Source organism: Cupressus sempervirens, chromosome 5, assembly GCF_028749045.1.
Source record: "Cupressus sempervirens isolate cs-2001-9-10 chromosome 5, ASM2874904v1, whole genome shotgun sequence".
NCBI lineage: Eukaryota > Viridiplantae > Streptophyta > Pinopsida > Cupressales > Cupressaceae > Cupressus > Cupressus sempervirens.
Window position 1 is genome coordinate 844888117 of NC_143122.1, and position 22341 is coordinate 844910457.

General features: G+C 32.6%; 2 protein-coding genes across 2 annotated transcripts; both read right to left on the bottom strand.

Moving 5' to 3' along the window:
* Positions 1 to 9: 9 nt before the first annotated feature.
* On the bottom strand, positions 10 to 15594 carry LOC149558552 (L-type lectin-domain containing receptor kinase IX.1-like). The gene is made up of 3 exons (XM_089830915.1): positions 15479 to 15594; positions 320 to 1235; positions 10 to 201 (listed from the first exon to the last, which is right to left on the bottom strand). The coding sequence occupies exons 1-3, from the start codon at positions 15592 to 15594 to the stop codon at positions 10 to 12; spliced, it is 1224 nt and encodes a 407-aa protein (XP_089687041.1).
* Positions 15595 to 15832: 238 nt separating this feature from the next.
* LOC149558553 (L-type lectin-domain containing receptor kinase S.4-like) lies at positions 15833 to 16567 on the bottom strand. Its single transcript, XM_089830917.1, has 2 exons — positions 16145 to 16567; positions 15833 to 16075 (listed from the first exon to the last, which is right to left on the bottom strand). Exons 1-2 carry the CDS (start codon positions 16565 to 16567, stop codon positions 15833 to 15835), a joined length of 666 nt encoding a protein of 221 aa, XP_089687043.1.
* Positions 16568 to 22341: the final 5774 nt, after the last annotated feature.

Consider the following 22341-nt stretch of genomic DNA (forward strand, 5'->3'; position numbering starts at 1 on the left):
GGAATCCTCCTAGTCACGTTCCATCAGTCTCGCCAAACCAAAATCACCCAACTTGGCATTGAAATCAGAATCCAACATTACGTTGCTTGCCTTCATGCCTCGATGAATGACACGCTGGTCCCACTCTTCGTGGAGATAAACAAGAGCAGAGGCAATGTCACAGGCGATACTATATCTTCGGCTCCAATCAAGCGTATCCTCCTGTTCCCCAAAAATATGTTTATCCCGATTCCCATTTGGAGAGTACTCGTAGACCAGAAGTAACTCTCCCTTTTTGTGGCACCATCCTAAAAGCCGCACAAGATTACGGTGTCTCAACCTGCTGATTGTCAGCCAGCGCGTCCACTGTGCCGGGCAGGATTCCTTTGTAAACGCTGCCGAAGCCGCCTTGTCCAAGCTTTTCTTTCTCGCAAAAATTTCTTGTCGTGGCACTGAGTTCGGTGTAGGAAAAGCTTCGGGGGCCATGAGAACAGCATTCGTCGAGCTCTGGATCGCTCTCTTCCCTAGCCTTACCTTCTCTTCCCCTTTTTCTGAAATACTGCCACCAGCGAACAACTATGAAGCCACATAGGACCACAACAACGAAGAACACGCATATCAAATAAACTTTCACAGAAAATCTGTTTGCATTGCCATTTCTAAGTAATTCACCAGGAGGTCCGACTTCCCACGAATATTTAGAAGTAAAATTCCAAACTTTTCCGGTGTGCGTCTCTGTGTACTCTCCAATGGCAGCCGGGAAGCCAATCTTGATGTACTCTGGTAGGCAGTTGCTCAGATCTATTGTGTGGTTAAATAGAGGGATTTTGGGTTTAGAAGAATTATACCAGAGAAAGAAGTGCAGAACCTTTTCTACACCGTCATAATCCACCCAGGCATCCCATGTCGCGTTTGTGAGATTTTGGTCTGTAGAGCGATTGAATAGACTAGATGTATTCAGCGGAAAAATCAACTTCGAAAAAATGCTATTGACGTTGATCCCAACATGATTGTCATCAAGATCCCAATTGTTGTTGTATGTATCAAACTCAACAGCAACCATCTGATAAGATGATTGTTTAAAGCTTTCCTCATTAAACAAGCCAAGAAATCCACCATAAGCGTCCTCTGGTGGTTCTAGTTCGAATGGTGCCATGAAGAGCGCAAGTCCATCTCCATGATTATCGTATATTTCGTTGTTCAGATCAATATTGAATTGAAAGTAAGTTGAAAAATTGGCCAGAGCCCCAGTAGACCTATTCCATTACGGAATACGGTCAGTATAATATGCCCATCCGGAACTGTTCTTAAGGTTCCCTGATGCTTCATTTCATGTTTGCTGCAGGGCTCCTTGATTACTCTCTTGATATGTGGCATCATTTTTCCTTTCTATACCTGTTAGAGTGGGGAAGCTAAAAGTAACGTTTCCTGCATGCGATGATAATAGGAAAAGAGCAACACAGGTTAAGAAAAGGAAGGCCCGTGTAGGGTGAGTGAATTTAGCCATCCTAATATGTGATTTAGAGGGTCTCTGAGGGTAATTTGTTAGCAATTATATTTTGTAGTGCCTTTCATACGAAGAAGGCTATTGCAATTGTTCAGCCGATTCCATTTCGAGATAGGAACGAACACATAGGCCTCTCTCTTCATTATTATCTTACAGGATTAGGACCTGCCGATTGGTTAGTCGGGATGGACCTTGGATGGCCCGCAGATTTCATCGAGCTCTTCGTGGACGTCGTGGACGTAGGGATCAGAGCCCAAGAAAACTCTTTTTGATATCAAGCAACGTATAATTCTTGGTGGAAATCCTTGTGGATATTCTAACGAAGTACAAACTAATTGTAAAATACATGGGCTTCTCGTTTGATATCCCATTTCAGTCTTTATGAAGGCAGGCGGGCATGGTGCACAAGACGGTGGATAGCATATAAGTCGATTTGTTTCTACAAATTGTTAAATGCCTCGTTAGTTTGTTCTCTCTAGATAACTAACTAATTTTATGATTCGGCATTTCCTAGAAAACACATAGAAGTTAAGCATTTCTTGCAGTTGGTCGGATGATTCCATTTTGGCCTACCAACGATTTTGACATTATCATTCCCCCTACACAACATGCAGTGGATTCACAACAATAAAATAAGCTTCTCTAATTATGGACAAGATGGGCCAGCCAATGATAACATACAATCAGCCTACTGTGTTTAACTGTCATACAAATAAGCAAAAAGAACATAAGTACATATCAAAAATGACCTATTAAGTTGTTTTAGGACCATAAAATGCAGTTTTTTATGTAAAAGAACATTAAATGTTTTACACATTCTTTTGAAACGTTTGGACACGAGTTTCCTACAAAAGAGCATGATCTTTCCAGCATATGGAGCAACCATATGGGCTACTATTCTATCTCCTATTTTTTCCTATAATGGGACCCCAAATACATGGATCCAAGGGGTTTCTAGATTTCTCTATCGATATATATTAAGAGAAGAAAAGAAATCTAGCCTTTATGGATTCATCATAAATCATAATATGATCATCTATAAGGAAAGGCCTCTAACTTAAATCTTTCTCAGTTTTTCTAGAATTTAAAATTTGCCTTCTTTATTAACAAATGATTATATTGTAAAACCCTCTTAGCAATATCATAATCTGACTTTCTATGGAAAAATTGTCCTCATTATCAATGATTAAGTTCTTGTAATTCAATTGACATGTATTTTCTTCTCCTTTGCACAGGTTGCTAGGATCCTTTTACTTACAAGAATTCTTTTCTTTTCTTTAGTTTCTTCTATGCTATTACTTTAAAAGCTTTTTTGATCTTGATGGAGCCTACTTTTTTACAAAATTAGAGCTCCCATCTTAGCACAATGATTCAAATTATTAAAAAAATTGGACATTAAGCATGGAAAAAGAATCAAATGTAGAAATGATTCATGAAGTTATGATGCAGGTGCATCATAAGGACATCTTAAGAAGTCTAGGAATGGAATTGAAGATAATGCATACAACATTGAACTTTAAATTGGATGAAATTTTACTTGTAGGTACTTGTGATAACATGTAAAATGAGGGAAGACTTGACAACAATCATGGCTATAGTGTTGTTCAAGATCGCATGGTTCTTGCAAATGTTAATGGAAGCTTAGGGGCATACCAATTTAGGTGTATTAATGAGGAAGGACAAATGGAATCAGTAGGAATTCTGATGGAAATTTTAATATCATAGAAACTAGAATTACACATATTGTAAATAAATATTATTTTCTATGTGTTAAGCTTTACAGTCTCAGACAATAGGAGTTTTTAACATGCTTGACTTGTAAGTATATGTGCACTCTTGTGAAGAGAAACAAGCCTGTATATGACATGTGGAGTCGAGAGGGCATGAAGAGGAAATCAAGAATAGTAGTAAAAACATATTCATAGGCTGGCAACAGTGTAATAGTTCCAATAATGTCATGCTCTATATGCAATGATATCAAGCAACGTATAATTCTTGGTGGAAATTCTTGTGGATATTGTAATGAAGTACAAACTAATTGTGAAATACATGGGCTTCTTATTTGATATTCCATTTTAGTCTTTATGAAAGCAAGCGGGCATGGTGCACAAGACGGTGGATAGCATATAAGTGGAGTTGTTTCTACGAAACGTTAAATGCCTCGTTAGTTTGTTCTCTCTAGATAACTAACTGATTTTATGATTCGACATTTCCTAGAAAACACATAGAAGTTAAGAATTTCTTGCAGTTGGTCGGATGATTCCATTTTGGCCTACCAACGAACAGATAGGCCTCTCCATGTTGCATTAAATTTCATTATTGTTTTGTGACGGATAAGCCCTGGGAAATTGCTAGTCATGATGAAACTTCGACGAAACGCATCGAGGTCTTCGTTGATGCTGACATATCATGAAGAATGTGCAAGAGAAATATTTTCAATGTCATCTGCGATGGAATTTTTTGTGGAATGCCTTTGGGCATTACTAAAGAAACACATCGAATACATTGAAATTCTCGGCGGTTCTTGTTGCAATTTTCTGCAAGTTTAGTCTTTTCAAGGCGAATAGGCATGGCCCACATAATGCCGGATATCATAAACGTCCAATTTTCTGTATAACATCGTGAGTTTTTTTTCTCTAATATTATGATCCATAATTTCCTAGAAAACAAGAGCACTTAAAGGAGCTGAGGTCCCTCTCTTTTGATCAAAATAGAAGATGAATCTTTTTTTTAAAGATTAGGACATTGGGTGATCACTACAACATGAAGGGGGGTTTTAAGATAATATTGGAGATAATTTTTGAGTAAATTGTTGTAAATGGAGACAAAAAAAAAGTTGTGTATTGTCTTAAGTATTGTCTTTAAGTGAGTGTCTTAAACTATTGTCTTAGAAAGACAGTAAGGAACAACACTATTATTGTGTCTTAGAGATGATTTTAGTATTTTCTTTATAGAAAATTCTTTAATCTCGCTTATTTTCTTCTTGAAAATAGTTAGAGAAAAGATGGTATGAAAATAATAAGTTCTATATATATATAGCAATGTAATTAATTAATTCATGTTAAGGCATGATGGATTTGAACCACCATCCCTTGCTTGTAATGCAGGGGCTCATCCATTGAGCTAGCACCTTTTAAAATAAGGAAAAATAATAGTCTAAGGTTTTACAAATAAGAGATACAAGAACGGAGGAAGGCAGACTGATTGAATGAGTAGGAACATTGATGATGACTTGAGACTTGCATGTGGATAGATGGTGATAGGCTTTGGTAGCTTTACATCTTGCACTCAATATTGCATGCTCATCACATAGATGTTGAAACAAATTAGATGGAACTTAAACTTGTTTTAATTGTAAACTTTAATACATCGTTTCAAATGTAATATAATATAATAGAATATAATATAGCTTGCATTCATGAAGCTACTAAAAATTTACCATGATGGAAGGACAAATGAGCCTCTTGCAATAGGAAAGGTTCATGCTGCAGAACACTAGGGATGAAACTACAGTTGTTTCACTAGCAACATCTAAGCTAGGATCCTGCCTATCAATTTTATATGTAGTTCTAATAGAATCCATATTCCCTAGCCTCTACAGACATTTATGGTCATTGTAGCGATCACCAGCTTGCATAATTTAAGGCAAGTCTCAATAATGTATATACCCACTTGAGATAGAGATAGTGATTCACGACTAAAAGAATTCACACAGTTTAACCTTTATACCTAAACAAATATAGTGCTTAGGTGAGCAGTAGTCTTGAGAAGATATTTTATGGCCCTAGCATATGGAAGTCTTTTCATTGGAGAGCTCACTACCATGAATCTACCAAATTCCAAATAGCTCCAAGAGATCATTGAGCTATTTAAGTTAAAATTGGGCATAGATTATTGAGCTAGAAGAGGAGACATTCTTGGGCACTAAGGCTTGACATAACTTTGAAAGTTGGTTGACGGGGTTAATGGGGTGTGATGGAAGGATTGTGATACTTAGACACTATTTTTTCTAGATAGATTAGAATAAGCTTGGGTCAGTGCTATTTCTCATTGATTGGGAATGTCATTAGGAATATTTATCACATCTCTCCTTAAGGAATGATGGTCTCCCATGTAATGAGAAGCTCCATGGTGAAAATTGAATTATTCTATTTAAATAGAAATATATGAGAAAAGAATAGACTCACTGAAAGAAATATTGGAAGATTAAGGACTCATTGGTTTTTCCTATATTCTGAAAAAAAATTAAGTGGAAAGAAAATTTAAACTTGTTTGCATAAGAAATGATGGGAAGTCAAGGCCCTCCCTAAATGATCTACACAAAGTTTACTTAGACCTTGTAAAGTCTAGTTGGCTACTATTAGTATTTAAACATTAAACCAAATTTCCCCTTTTTTTATTGACGAACCACTAGTTATGAAAATAAGAGGAAAGGTCAAAGAACCATACAATGTGGTTTGAGATTTGTCTCATACTTTATTCATGTGATAATTATATAAGAGGTTCTTCTTGCAACCACCTGTACCATGTGCTTCCCTTCAACATATTAAAGCCAAGTCAAGTAACGACCAAGCTTTGTGTCAAGAGTTTGTCTTACCATTGGCTTGAAAAATATGGTATTCATGCTTTCAATAATGATTATGACACAAAATGTGAATGGGATATAAGTAAAATGCATAAATGTTTTGTTGATCAAATGCTACAATCTACAGTAAAATACAAGCTCACCATGCTTAACTAACCAAGGCAGACTATTGTCAAGCATACAGATGTGTATCTAGTATGTAGAGTTAAGGCTTTCAAAATTCAGTAGTTCACCTTCCAACAAATGGTGTAAACATGCTATGGAAAAATTGTCCTCATTATCAATGATTAAGTTCTTGTAATTCAATTGACATGCATTTTCTTCTCCTTTGCACAGGTTGCTAGGATCATTTTACTTACAAGAATTCTTTTCTTTTCTTTAGTTTCTTCTATGCTATTACTTTAAAATCTTTTTTTGATCTTGATGGAGCCTACTTTCTTACAAAAGTAGAGCTCCCATCTCAGCACAATGACACAAATTATTAAAAAAATTGGACATTAAGCATGGAAAAAACATCAAATGTAGAAATGATTCATGAAGTTATGATGCAGGTGCATCATAAGGACATCTTAAGAAGTCTAGGAATGGAATTGAAGATAATGCATACAGCATTGAACTTTAAATTGGACGAAATTTTACTTGTAGGTACTTGTGATAACATGTAAAATGAGGGAAGACTTGACAACAATCACGGCTATAGTGTTGTTCAAGATCGCATGGTTCTTGCAAATGTTAATGGAAGCTTAGGGGCATACCAATTTAGTTGTATTAATGAGGAAGGACAAATGGAATTAGTAGGACCTTTGATGGAAATTGTAATATCATAGAAACTAGAATTACACATATTGTAAATAAATATTATTTTCTATGTGTTAAGCTTTACAGTCTCAGACAATAGGAGTATTTAACATGCTTGACTTGTAAGTATATGTGCACTCTTGTGAAGAGAAACAAGCCTGTATATGACATGTGGAGTCAAGAGGGCATGAAGAGGAAATCAAGAATAGTAGCAAAAACATATTCATAGGCTGGCAATAGTATAATAGTTCCAATAATGTCATGCTCTATATGAAATGATTTCATAAAACATATCAATTAATAAAAGGATAGCTCCATTGATGTCTACCACCTACAACACTCAGAAGTCCATGGCAATAGCAGAGTTATATCTTTGTCAAACATACAAGCTCCCACCTACACCTTTACTTTGAATGTCTTAGACTAAATTATTATATCTTTACTCATTTAGCTTAGGATGTAGTAGTATAATAGTTCCAGTGTCATGCTCTATATGAAATGATTTCATAAAACGTATCAGTTGAGAAAAGAACAACTCCATTGATGTCTACCAGCTACAACACTCAAAAGCCCATGCCAATAACAGAGTTATATCTTTGTCAAACATACAAGCTCAATTATTATATCTTTACTCATTTAGCTTAGGACATAAATATTTAATTTAAACCAGACTAATCTAAGTCCTATAAGGATTATTAAAATTATCTACATTTATTTATCCAAATTACAAAAATTATCAATAATTAGAAATAGTTTACGAATAAATAATTTTAAAAAAATTAATCATTTAATGACAAATGAAAATCTATTTTTAATTTTATTTTGAGGCAATATAAGACAAGAGGAAACCTATTTTTTAGTTTGTTTGTTGTTCCATTTGTAATTTAATGTCCCCAATGTTACTTTTATCCCTTACCATTGTAAGAATAGGGCCCCAAAATGTGAGAAATTCTGAATCTAGAAAATAAAATGTACTCATTGAGTGAGTTGAGAAAATGTCAACATGCATGCAAAAAATTTTGATAGACGATTGATGTTGGAAAATATTTATTGGCAAAATGCACAAAATCGAATTATAATAGACTCAAAATTTTCCATGTTTGTAAATATTTTTATGTTGTATACTAGGAAAAAAAAATTAAAAAACAAATCTTAAGCAATTCCAAATCAAAATCCATGCAAAGACCTAAGCATGTATATATTTTTTCAAATGCTAAAATGAGTGACAAAATATATTGCATTGATTTCAAAAATATTATCATCATATGAGCATTTATTTACACTTCAAGAGACTACTTGATGGATTGCAAGTTTTGGCGTAAGATATATAGGGATTTCTTTGTAGAGTAAATCATTACTAGAGCCATGCAAAAATACAAAAAATCTAATGAGTTGAGAGAATTTACATCGATTTAATTTATTTTTTATTTAGTTCAATGGGTTTGAAAAACTATAAGAAAGTGGCATGGTTACCAAATAGGATACTAAGAAAAATTAAAAGTGAAACACCAAAAACCTCAATCAAAAAGATGGTAGAATAGTTTTTCCTACAATATGCAGAGTTATTAATTTCAGAAACCAAGAATTCTATTTATTCTAATGAGGGATGGATTCATGTTGAATCACTACTCATGAAACATGGGTCTATAAGTTTGACTCAAAAACTACACAGTTAAATCTTGATAGCAATATCACACATCAATAAAATTTATCCTATAGTACGTAGTGCATACATATTTTTAATTTCATTTTTATTAATTATTCTTATTTTCTCATTAGTCCGTATGCATTTTGCTAGGGGTTTTATATTTTATCTATTAAGATTTTTAAAAGAAAACTATTCCAACCAATGAACAAATGTCAGTTTAAAATTATTAACACATTGTAATGTTCTTATATTGCCCAGGCTAGAGTTTAAAAATGAAGATTTTGTTATTCTATTTGTGGTGTCTATTTCTTTCATTTCACTCCAAAATTATTCAACCATCAGGATAACTATTACACAATGTTGTAGTTTTCCATTTATTTAAACTCTTTTTTCTGTTATTGTCTGTCTCAGTGTCTACAGGTTTGGTGATGTATAGGGTATTTTTTTTTGGTGGCAAGCAAGTTTATATATATTGTGATTTCTCCATTAAAAAATTTCTCATCTTTTCAAATGTATTGCACTGTATCATATTTGTGAGTTAGAGAAATATTTTAGATTTGTAATAATAGAGTAAGGATGAATGTATTAGAAGAGTTGATTAAGTGCATAGGTATATGAAACGACTGATGGAGGATTCACTACCTAGTTGGAACATCATGGAGTTTAACATTAACCATCCAATGTGGAGTGCATCATCTAGAATTCATCATACAGCTTAAAAGGTGTGATACAGTGACAATCACTCTTTGTTATTTGTATTTGGATATCTCGCATGGAAGAGAAAATACTCTAGACCAATATGGTGCTCTTGATATTTTAATGCTAATCTTGTTTACTCTTTTAACATTTAAAACACTTATGATACACATATAATACTGAGCACCTCGTCCTTATATGATATAACATAAAATTTCACCCGATATTGCTCACTTCGCAAAATTTGACTAAATATCTTTAAACCCTCCCAACTAATATTCCACTCATCTTGCCAAACTGTAATCTTGGGACACCAGATGGGAAAGTGTTTTCGATATCACGCGAGATGGCATTCTTAGTGGAAATCCTCGTGGATATTCTAACAAAGTACAAAACTAACGTTGAAATTCATGGGCTTCTTGTTTGATATTAAATTTCAGTCTTTTTGAAGGCAGACAGGCATGGTGCAAAAGATGGTGGTTAGCATATAAGTCGAGTCATTTTTATAAAATGTTAAATTCCTTGTTAGTTTGTTGTCTCTATTTTACTTACTGATTTTATGGTTCAGAATTCCCTAGAAAACACATAGAAGTTGAGCATTTCTTAATGCAGTCGGTCAAGTGATTACATTTTGACATACCAACGAACACATAGGCCTCTCCATGTTGTGTTAAATTTCATTTTTTTTTTTTACTGATAAGACCTAGGAAATTGTTAGTGATGATGAAACATATTTTATTTTAAGAGAAAGAAATAGAAAGAAATCTACAATTGAGTAGAATTTCTAATATAACAAAGTTTCTAAGAAAACTTAAGGAAACAATAACAGAAAAAAGAGTTTAAATAAATGGAAAGTATGCAGATTTCAAAATAGGATAAAACTACACAATAAAAGTTTCTAAAATGGAAGAAATAAAAATCTACAATGTTTCTAATTGAGAAGAATTTCTATTCTATCAAAGTTTCTAAGAAAAATTAAGGAAATTATAGAGCTTTGAAATAAGAAAAAACAACACAATAAAAGTTTCAAAAATAGAAGAAATCAAAACACATAAACATACATACTCAGAATAATGATCCTGTTGCTCAATCCAATGTTGAATAAAAATCATAATATTGATCATGTTACTCAATCCAATGTTGAATAGAAATTAGAATATCGATCCTGTTGTTCAATACAATGTTGAATAAAAAATAAAATAGGCTCTTGCCATATATAATGTTGATGTGTGATGGTTCAACTTCAAAGAATTGAAAACATGTAACGTGTAAAAATGGAGCATAAGGCAAGACATTCGGTTTTCTTGCCATAACAAATTATTGGCTTTCTTCTTGCTTGAGTGAATGACGAAGAAATATATTTAGAAACGTCTAAATGTGTCTTCACACTATCAGCAATAAACTGTTATTTGATGACGACTCGACTGGACCTGACGTTTGCAATTATGGACTCGCAGGACGCGTGTTTAGTGTTTGGAAATATCGAAGCATTCGAACCAAAAATACAGTGTGGTTAATGAGGGAATGAGAAGCGTCAGTGTTAAGCATTTCTGGTCAAGTCCGAATGGAATTTCAATAAAGGACGTGGTATAACTGTTCAACTACCTATCAAATTTTTCCAAAATATTAGATTGTTTACAACAAAATGTGCTCCCATTGTGGAAGCCTCTCGGCTTAATTAATGCCTCTTAGAGAAAAAAAATTGACGAGGCATTAAAATACTATACAAAAAAATGGATGTCTATGATATCCGGCATTTGTGGACCATGCCTATTTGCCTCGAAAAACACTGAACTAGTGGAACGTCACAACAAGAAGCTCCGAGAGTTTACACCTGTTTGATGTTTTTCATTCATAATGGCCAAAGGCATTCCACGAAATATTTTCGATGTCATCCACTACAAAATTTTTCGTGGAATTCCTTTGGCCATTACGAACGAAAAACATCAAACAGGTTGAAACTCTCAGGGGTTCTTGTTGTGACGTTCAACGAGTTCAGTCTTTTTCGAGGCAAATAGGCATGGTCCACAAATGCCGGATATCATAGACATCCATTTTTTCGTATAGTATTTTAATGCCTCATCAATTTGTTTTCTGTAAGAGGCGTTAATTAAGCCGAGAGGCTTCTACAATGGGAGGACATTTTTTTGTAAACAAACTTACATTTTGAAAAAATTTGACAAGTAGTTGAATAGTTATACCACGTCCTTTATTGAAATTCCATTCAGACTTGACCAGCAATGCTTAACACTGATGCTTCCCATTCCCTCATTAACCACACTGTATTTTTGGTTTGAACGCTTCGATATTTCCAAACACTAAACACGCGTCTTGCGAGTCCGTAATTGCAAACGTCAGGTCCAGTTGGGTCGTCATCAAATAACAATTTATTGTTGACAGTGTGAAGACACATTTAGACGTTTCTAAATATATTTCTTCATCATTCACTTGAGCAAGAAGAAAGCCAATAATTTTTTATGACAAGAAAACCAAATGTCTTGCCTTATGGTCCATTTTTACGCATTACATGTTTTCAATTCTTTGAAGTTGAACCATCACACATCAACATTATATATGGCAAGAGCCTATTTTCTTTTTTATTCAACATTGTATTGAACAACATGATCGATATTCTGATTTCTATTCAACTTTGGATTGAGTAACAGGATCAATATTATGATTTCTATTCAACATTGGATTGAGCAACAGGATCATTATTCTGAGTATGTATGTTTATGTGTTTTGATTTCTTCTATTTTTGAAACTTTTATTGTGTTATTTTTTCTTATTTTCAAAGCTCTATAATTTCCTTAATTTTTCTTGGAAACTTTGATAGAATAGATATTCTTCTCAATTAGAAACATTGTAGATTTGTATTTCTTTCATTTTAGAAACTTTTATTGTGTAGTTTTTTCCTATTTTGAAATCTACATAGTTTCCTTAAATTTTCTTAGAAACTTTGTTATATTAGAAATTCTACTCAATTGCAGATTTCTTTCTATTTCTTTCTCTTCATTCAAAACATTAGATTTTTAGAATTTAGATATTATAGTATTAATTAATCTAACTTCTTCATTCGATTATTTGAATCAATGATTATATTCCTCTATCTATTATTAAAATAACATTACAAAGCTATTTTAAAATAACATTAATAATGGTAATTGTTTGGAATTTTTATAATTATATGTTTTAATTTTTAATTTTTATTAATGAGTAGTAATCTTTTTAATAGATAGATCAATTTTAATATATAAAATTTTAGATTATACTATTTTTCATGTTATATTGTTAAAATTGAAATATGCTCTCAAATTATTGATATTAGAAAACCTTTTAAATTTGTTTAGATTTATTTACTATGTGGATTAATAATAATAATTGTTTGCAATTTTTTATAATTATATGTTTTACAATTTTTAAAATTTATTTAAATAAATAATTTGTTCTCGAGAAATATATTAGTATAAAATTATGATTTAGTTAAATTAATATTCAAAATATTTTAGCAAGAATAAAAAATGTATTAGTAGACGGGTTAAACGTTGTTTTTAGATTTGATCTTCTAAGATTTTAAATCTTTATATAAGTGTTGCATTCTATGAACTATCATCATCATGTTGAAGAGAAGTAGATAGATTTTAGATCAACTAATTATATAGTATGGGTCATGTGAACTATTATCATGATGTTAAATAAAAGTAGATGAGATTTATATCAATTATAGCTCCTACAAACTATTATTAAGATTTTCAACAAAAGTAGAATAATTTTTAATCAACTAATTATATGCTATAGGTCCTATGAACTATTATTGTGCTATTAAATAAAAGTAGATGGATTTGAGATTAGCAATTTAAATCTAATACTTTAAGGAAACTCTTAAATAAAAATAGGAGTTGTTTTTTTAAGAAATAGAAAATTGATTTGAAACCAATCCATTATATAGTTTATCAAACATCCAAGTTTAGTTAAATAAACATAGATACACATGTACAATTATAATTAATTTATATATTTATAATGCATGATACATTAATTTTTATTAATGAGTAGTAATCTTTTTAATAGATAGATCATTTTTAATATATAAAATTTTAGATTATATTATTTTTCATGTTATATTGATTGATCAATATTATTGTATTATTGTTATGCATCTTTTGAGAATAGACTTATGGGCAAATAATTTCTTATTGCTTGATAATAAAAGAAATTTTAAAATTATAGGTATCATTTAGTTATGTATTTTTAAAGAACAAAATTTATGAAAAATAATTCTTAAAAACTTTGTTAGAATAGAAACTACATGGTCTCTACCTTGTCTTGTGATGTATGTAAGAAGTAGGTCCTAGGCCTTGATATAATCTCTAACATTTTGTTCAAATTTTCTCAAATTTATAAATTTCAACCTTATATTAAAATATATTAGAAAAGTTCAATTAGATCTATCACCTAAGTCTGAAAGATTAATACACATTTAAATGAAATGATGCATCAGGAAATTTAAATTTTATATTTTAGAATGTCTTTTAACTTTTATAAATTTAATTCTACTTATAAATCTCAATTTTAACGTCTATCAAAACATGAAGAAAATAAAAACAAATATTTCATGAAATGTTATCTATTTTCTCCTTAATATTTGAAGTTAGGTTTTACTATTAAATTTTTAAATCAAAGATTAGAACATTATATAAATAATTTTAAGAAGATATAAGTTTTTTGTTAAAAGAAATTAAATGTGTAGAATTATGTCAATAAGAAAGAATCAAAAAAATCTTCTTCTCTTTCAAATACCAATTTATTGCTATATATGCATAGCTTAATTCTTGTCATTTTGATACTGACAATTTTTTATCCTTACATTATAGATATCAGAAAAAAATTAACTATCGATGCTCAACAAAATAATTCTGAGAACACTATCACAAGTCCTCTTCTTCCAAATGACTTGGTGCAATCAAGCCAAATTGTTCAAACTTATTTGGATAGATTAGGAACAATCATTTATGAGCCTTGTAAAAAAATTCCAAATGAAATTCATAATGCGACATTTCATATTCGAGGTGTCTAAGATTCTCAAATCTTGCAGATGGGACAATATACAAAGGAAATTCATGACGCATGGAAGAAATCATTTGGGTTCTTTGAATTTATGAAAGACATTTGCTATGATGAAGAGCACATGGATGGCGAAAATAACCTTTTCCTCACTGATGAATTCCACATGTTTTTGCATCACTATAATGAAATCTAGGAGTCATATTATTTGACATTATCAATTTTTTTTATTAATTTGTTTGCTCGACTTATCAATTTTGATGAACGTATGTTATTTTTCCTTTGTCTTAAATAAATTTAGTATTATACATACAAGACTATTTGGTATATAGTATATTTGTAGATCTTATCTACACAAAAAAGTTCCTCCTATATGTATTTGTGAATTGTTAAACTATTAATTAAAAATGAATAAATATCTATCTTATCTAAAGTGCAATGCCACTAAATTAATGTGATATTTTAAACCAATTTTATAAAAAATAATTTACTAAATCTACCATTTTTTTAATGTTTGGTTACAAATTTATTTCATACAAATGAATAAATAAAGTATGAATTTCCAATCAGATCAAGAAAGAAGACAATTTCAAATGGAGCAACAGAGAGAATACCAGAGAGAGTATCGTAGACGACGACAAGAGAAAATGACACAAGCTGAAAGAGAAGAAGAAAGAAGAAGGAAAAATGAAGTCCGACGACTAAATTATGCTAGAAGAAGGGCAGGATTGCTAATACAAGAATTGGAATTACAAAATAGGGATAGAATTACTCGTCAATGAACATCCGATGAAGTATCTCATTTTGAAACACAAGGGAGACATGAAGTTGATTTTGAATCAAGTGAGAGGTACAATCAAGCATTACCTGTATTTGTGGAAATGAGTCACCAGAATGAAAATTCAAGAACAACAGAGCGTGTTCCTGAAACACCTCATCCTATAAGCCAAAATAGGATAAATTTAGGTGGACAAGGCAACAGAGAAAATATACAAAACCCAACTGTATTTCTTAAGGATAATTTCTATAGATCCAAAATAAAATTTTGACAACAACTGAAAATGCCACAGATGTGTTATATTTGTTAGGAATGCTATCTACGAATGAAAGTGGTCCGTACATCAGAAGGTCCAGTATGCAATAGATGTTGACAAGAAAAGGGAAACAATTGTGTTCTTCAAGGCTATGATCAATCAGCCACCTTCCGCAGGCAATTTCTAGTGTAACCACTCCAAAGCTATACATGTCAGCTTCTAGACTGGTTTTACATGTTATGTAGCACTTTGGAGCAACATACCCCCGCGTGCCCGCCACCATGGTCGTATGGGAAGAATCTTGGTCATGTTCCATCAGTCTCGCCAAACCAAAATCACCCAACTTGGCATTGAAATCAAAATCCAACATTATGTTGCTTGCCTTGATGTCTCGATGAACGACACGCTAAGTACTCGTAGACCAGAAGTAACTCTCCCTTTTCGTGGCACCATCCTAAAAGCCGCACAAGATTACGGTATCTCAACCTAATGATTGTTTGAACTTCAGAGACATACTCCTTTCATCCTTGTCTCGATCCTTGAGCTATTCTTTTCACAACCAGCGCCTCCCCGGTCCCAGGCAAGATTCTTTTGTAAACGCTGCCGAAGCTGCCTTGTCCAAGCTTTTCTTTCTCGCAAAAATTTCCTATCACGGCACTGAGCTCGACGTAGGAAAAGCTTCGGGGGCCATCAGAAGAGCATTCGTCCAACTCTGGATCATTCTCTTCCCTAGCCTTACCTTCTCTTCCCCTTTTTCTAAAATACTATCACCAGCGAACAACTATGAAGCCACATAGGACCACAACAATGAAGAACATGCATATCAAATAAACTTTCACAGAAAATCTGTTTGCATTGCCATTTCTAAGTAATTCACCAGGAGGTCCGACTTCCCACGAATATTTAGAAGTAAAATTCCAAACTTTTACGGTGTGCGTCTTTGTGTACTCTCCAGTGGCAACCGAGAAGCCAATCTTGATGTACTCTGGTAGACAGTTTCTCGGATCTATTGTGTGGTTGAATAGAGGGATTTTGGGTTTACAAGAATTATACCAGAGAAAGAAGTGCAGAACCTTTTCTACACCGTCATAATCCACCCAGGCATCCCATGTCGCGTTTGTGAGATTTTGGTGTGTAGAGCGATTAAATAGACTGGATGTATTGAGCGGAAAAATGAACTTCGAGAAAATGCTATTGAAGTCGATCCCAACATGATTGTCATCAGGAAATGAACTTCGAGAAAATGAATTCCACATGTTTTTGCATCACTATAATGAAATCTAGGAGTCATATTATTTGACATTATCAATTTTTTTTATAAATTTGTCTATTCGACTTATCAATTTTGATGAATGTATGTTATTTTTCCTTTGTTTTAAATAAATTTAGTATTATACATACAAGACTATGTAAAAGTTCCTCCTATATGTATTTGTGAATTGTTAAACTATTAATTAGAAATGAATAAATATCTATCTTATCTAAAGTGCAATGCCACTAAATTAATGTGATATTTTAAACCAATTTTATAAAAAAATAATTTACTAAATCTACTATTTTTTTAATTTTTGGTTACAAATTTATTTCATAGAAATGAATAAATCAAGTATGAATTTCCAATCGGATCAAGAAAGAAGACAATACCAAATGGAGCAACAAAGAGCATACCAGAGAGAATACCAGAGAGAGTATCGTAGACGACGACAAGAACAAATGGCACAAGCTGAAAGAGAAGAAGAAAGAAGAAGGAAAAATGAAGTCCGACAATTAAATTATGCTAGAAGAAGGGCAAGATTGCTAATACAAGAATTGGAATTACAAAATATGGATAGAATTACTCGTCAACGAACATTCGATGAAGTATCTTATTTTGAAACACAAGGTAGACATGAAGTTGATTTTGAATCAAGTGAGAGGTACAATCAAGCATTACTTGTATCTGTGGAAATGAGTCACCAGAATGAAAATTCAAGAACAACAGAGCGTGTTCCTGAAGCACCTAATCCCACAAGCCAAAATAGGATAAATTTAGGTGGACAAGGCAACAGAGAAAATATAAAAAACCCAACTATATTTCTTAAGGATAATTTCCATAGATCCCAAATGCAGTTTCGACAACAACTAGATAGCTTGAAAATGCCACAGATGTGTTATATTTGTCAGGAATGCTATCTATGAATGAAAGTTGTCCTTACGTTAGAAGGTCTAGTATGCAATAGATGTTGACAAGAAAAGGGAAACAATAGATTTTCAGCATTAAATAATATGGATCTAGGGCCACAACCTGAGGAGCTTCTGAACTTGACCCAAGTTGACGAAATGCTAATTGCATGTGTTAGCCCCATACTTCAAGTTACACATGCAACAAGCGGTCAATATAAATATAAAGCGCATAAAATAAGTTTCCCACAAAATATAGAACATGTTTCCAATATATTGCCACACACAATAGATAACTTACCAATTATTATTGTTAGACGAAGAGATCAATGTGGAACAAACTATAACTTTACTGTGAATAGGGATTGTGTCTACAAAGCACTCAAATACAAAGTAGAGCATGATAAATTTTATTCAGATGTCCAAATTAATGAAAATGCTCTCAATGATCTACCTAGAAATGTAGATGAAAATATCTTTGGCAAATTAAAGACAGTCTATATGGAATTTGATTCAAATGCAAATGAGATTATTTTTGTTGGTCCAGTCATGGAGTCAAATGAAGGAAATATAATAGATCATACAACATCAATGGCTTCAAGACCACCTAATGCCCAAAAAGAAATGGAACTTATTCGTGAATGGGTCAATAACCCTAATGTGAATCCAACATCATTGATAGATTGGCCAAGTATAGGTGTATCTCCCATTAATGAATATGTGACATTAGGATTATTTGATATGGCATTTCCAACATTGTTTCCTGATGGAAGTTGTGATTGGTTAGAGCCATGGTTGTGGTAGGTTTATCTTCACGAATTTTTGAAACATCTGATGCGTTATAGGGATCATCGTTTTGGAAAACATCCCAGATTTAGATATTTTGTATTCATCATGATAATGAGACATCGTGCACAAAACTCATCGTTAGTGTTTGTGAAAAGAAACTTTAAAGACATGCCCATTACCATCCATGATTTGCGACAACATATGGAAAACACACCCCACTCCAATCTAGAAAATAAATTGATGTGGTTTGGGACATCATTAAGGGGAACACGGTCATATTGGACTAAATCTTGTGCAGAATTGACAGATTTGCTTCATCAAATTGGTACTCCTACAATATTTTTCACATTAAGTGCAACAGATATGTATTGGCCTGATTTGCATTCACTTATGCTATGAACAATGCCAACTAATCCACAAGAACCTTAGAATTGGAGAAGACAAAATATTATTGACTATCCTCACATAGTTGCACACTATATGCAATTAATAAACTCAATGTTTAGAAAAGAGATTCTAGAAAAGGGAATGAATGTCAAGGACTTTTGGTGTAGATATGAATGGCAACATACGGGGTCCGCACACATACATGGATTCATATGGATTGATGGAGCACCTGATGTGGATAAAATTTACTGGTCAAATGAGGAGGAAAGAAGAAGTGCTGAAAGATATTTTCACTCCATTGTTCATCCATGGAACCCTAGAAATGATCCTCATCAATGAAATATACAGGCATGTTAATCAATTTATATATATTCATGTAATGTGATATTAATTAGTGTACTTATCTTTTCTTACCTTCAATTGTAGGCATTGGTCAATTTTCAACAACATCCATGTCTCAAAAACACAAGACAGCTTGCAGAGGTGGATTTGGACCGTGACTATGAGGAAATATTAAATTGTGTGGAGCGACACACGATTTGTAAGGAGGGTGCATGCCTACGAAAAAAAGGGAAAGATGGTTTGCAGGTAATTATTTCATCCCAATGAATATTTACTAAATATATATAAATAATTACTACAAAATGACAGAGCTTAATATAATATTTCTTACATGGAGTGTAGGTATAATGCTCCTTGGCCATTAGACCTGGGGGGATCAAAATTATATGAAGACATGGAAACAAGGGAAAAGAAATTTGAACCAATGAGAAGTTATGATAGAGTCAATTCACATAATCACCACATACTAAAATTATGGAGAGCAAGTATAGATTGGTAACCTGTTCTTTCCAAACATGCTGTCATAAAATGTATCGCCAAGTATGCAACAAAAGTAGAGAAAAGCTCAGAAACATACTAGCAAATGTTGATGTGTCTATCTAATATGAAAAATCCAGATGATTTAGTAGCACGGGCATATAGGAGGCTTCTAGCTAAGACAATTGTAGAAAGAGACATTGGTACTCAAGAAACTTGCCATATGTTATTAGAGCTTCCATTAGTGGAGTGTAGTAGAAGATTTGTCAATCTAAATGTCTCACTTGAGATGTTCAAACCTGCAACTCTAAATAATGAAAATCAAAATGATGAAGAGAATAATAAAGAACAAACAAAATCTTTCATTGATGGTTATAAAAAAAGGCCATTATGTATGGAAGGTGTTACATTAATTAATGTAGCTAGATCATGGATATATATTCCTAAGAGAAAAAGAGACAACAAATGGGAGCCTACCGAAAAAGTTGCAATTGTTAGAGTATTTCCTAGGTTTGTATCTATCCCTTCAAGTGAATCAGGTAAATGGATTGAGTTTTGTTTATTAGAGTTACTTCTCTACGAGCCATTCTGTGATATTGAAGGGGATATTGGTCATGATGATGCCTCTATCATACAAAGTTGGGAGACATTCACTTACAACCCTTGGCATGTTCAACGTATAATGTCTGCAGAAAATGTTGAAAACCCAAATGATTATGAAATTGAAGACAATGAAGATGTCCATAGAAATACTACAAAACATGAATGGGAGATTATATCTAGGTTGCACCAGGGTTAAAATATACATTGCTTAGAAATAGACATGTTGGGGAGAAGAGATGTTGATAGACAAACAAATTGGTCTATTGATTATCAAGGAGAAGAGTACACTTCTAGAGCAATCAATTTCATAAGTAACATGAAGAATCATGGGTGCCTTATCTATGATGAAATTCCTCAATGCATAAACTACATGACCCTTGGTGAGAAACAAAAAAAGGTAGTCATCGTAATCATGGCGCACTACCAAAGAAATCAAAATGCAGAACCATTGTTTTTGATAATTCAAGGAATAACATGAACAAGAAAATCATATCTAATTGGCACCATTAGTCAATCTCTTCAAAATGCGGCAATGCCATCCCATTCTACACTTCTATTACTTGCACCAATAGGAGTTGCAGCATTCAATCTAGGAGCTTCTACAATTGATTCAAAATTGAAGATACCAATAAGAGATTTTTCTCAACTGGAAGGAGCAAGACTCACAAGTTTTCAAGAAGAAATGTCACATATAAAATATATTTTGATTGATGAAATGAGCTTCATTGGTCAAAACATGTTGGAAAATATAGATTCACGATTGCACCAAGCATTCCCACAATTTGCACATATAAGCTTTGGAGGTAAAGATTCTATTTTTGCATCATGAATAGCTAACTCATGTGTGAAATATACTATATTTGAATCAAATTTATGAATTAATACATTATTTTTAAAATAATTATTTTCATCAATTGTATTTGAGGTGTATCTATAATATTGGTGGGAGATTTGGGCTAGTTGCCTCCTATCAATGATAGAGCAGAATATGACAAAAATGGGGGCACAAAGTTGCTACGGCAAGAATTCATTAGATAAGATATTTAGACAAGATGGGGAAGATATTGACCAACAAAGATTTCGACAACTTTTGACGAATCTAAGAGATGCACACCCACAAATTGATGATTGGAGGTTGCTAATGTCAAGGACCCCTATCAACATAGATGTTGCAAAAAATTTTGAATTTGATAATGATGTTCATTTGTTCTCAACAAATGAAAATGTTCATGCTCATAATAAAAAAATGCTACATGCATTGAAGCATCTCGTTGCACGTTGTGTTGCACCAAAAGCAGGTACTATTAATACAATAGATGACTATTCAAATGATGAGCTTGATCTAGAGTTGTTAATATGTAAGGATTCAAGGGTCATGCTAACTTCAAATGTATGTATAGAGGCTAGTCTTGTAAATGGGGCTCTTGGATACATTCAAAAAATTGTCTACAAGCAAGGTAGTGCTCCACCTGAGCCTCCAACATATGTGATGGTTGAGTTTGATGGTTAATTAGGGTTACCATTCAAAGATCATAATCCAAAGATAATTCCAATACCACCAATACAGAAGGGTAGAACACTTCGACTGCCATTAAGGTTGGCATAGGCATTAACTATTCAGAAATATCAGGGATTGACTCTTCCTAAAACAACAATTGATATAGGACCAAGAGAAAGAGCTAGATTGACATTTGTGGCAGTTTCATGTGTAAAATCTCTCCAGTGTTTGAGAATAATGCCTCCTTTCACATATGATCGTTATGAGAAAATGAAAAAGGGTAGACAAATTTCCAAGCGCAAGGATGAAGAAAATAGACTTTAAGTGCCTTGAAGATAGTTGATGTGATATGTTATTCTTAAATGTTGTGTCCATAAAAATCTTTTTGAACACATTAGTATTTTGTTTGTAACACTTCCTACTATATTCCATGTGTTAAAAATGTCTCTATTATACAATGATAAATGATAAAAATAACTTTCTTCATTTTAATTTATTCTATTTTGAGAAATCCTATCTTTTTTTCATGATATTTTATTTTTATAGATCTTAATTAATTGTAATGATGTATTAAGTAATAATTATATCTTAACTAATTCTACTTATGTTTTAAGTAATTATTGTACTGATTCATTCATTGATATCACTTTATGTTTACAAATTATATTTACTTTTGCTTCAATGTCTCTTAATATTTGATGACAATATTATGGATAACTTTTCTTTATTTAAACTATTAAATAAAAGATTCATTATATAATTTGAAGGAAAAAA

What these genes read in the sequence shown, in the direction of transcription:
- LOC149558552 (XM_089830915.1), bottom strand. Translation starts at nt 15,594, where the DNA reads ATGGTGGCGGGCACGCGGGGGTATGTTGCTCCAAAGTGCTACATAACA. An exon ending in CTAGAAATTGCCTGCGGAAG is followed by an intron (nt 1,236 to 15,478) that starts GTGGCTGATTGA and finishes GTAATGGAATAG; the next exon opens with GTCTACTGGGGCTCTGGCCA. An exon ending in CGCTGGCTGACAATCAGCAG is followed by an intron (nt 202 to 319) that starts GTTGAGACACCG and finishes TTTGGGGAACAG; the next exon opens with GAGGATACGCTTGATTGGAG.
- LOC149558553 (XM_089830917.1), bottom strand. Translation starts at nt 16,567, where the DNA reads ATGTGGAATTCATTTTCTCGAAGTTCATTTCCTGATGACAATCATGTT. An exon ending in CAAACAGATTTTCTGTGAAA is followed by an intron (nt 16,076 to 16,144) that starts GTTTATTTGATA and finishes CGCTGGTGATAG; the next exon opens with TATTTTAGAAAAAGGGGAAG.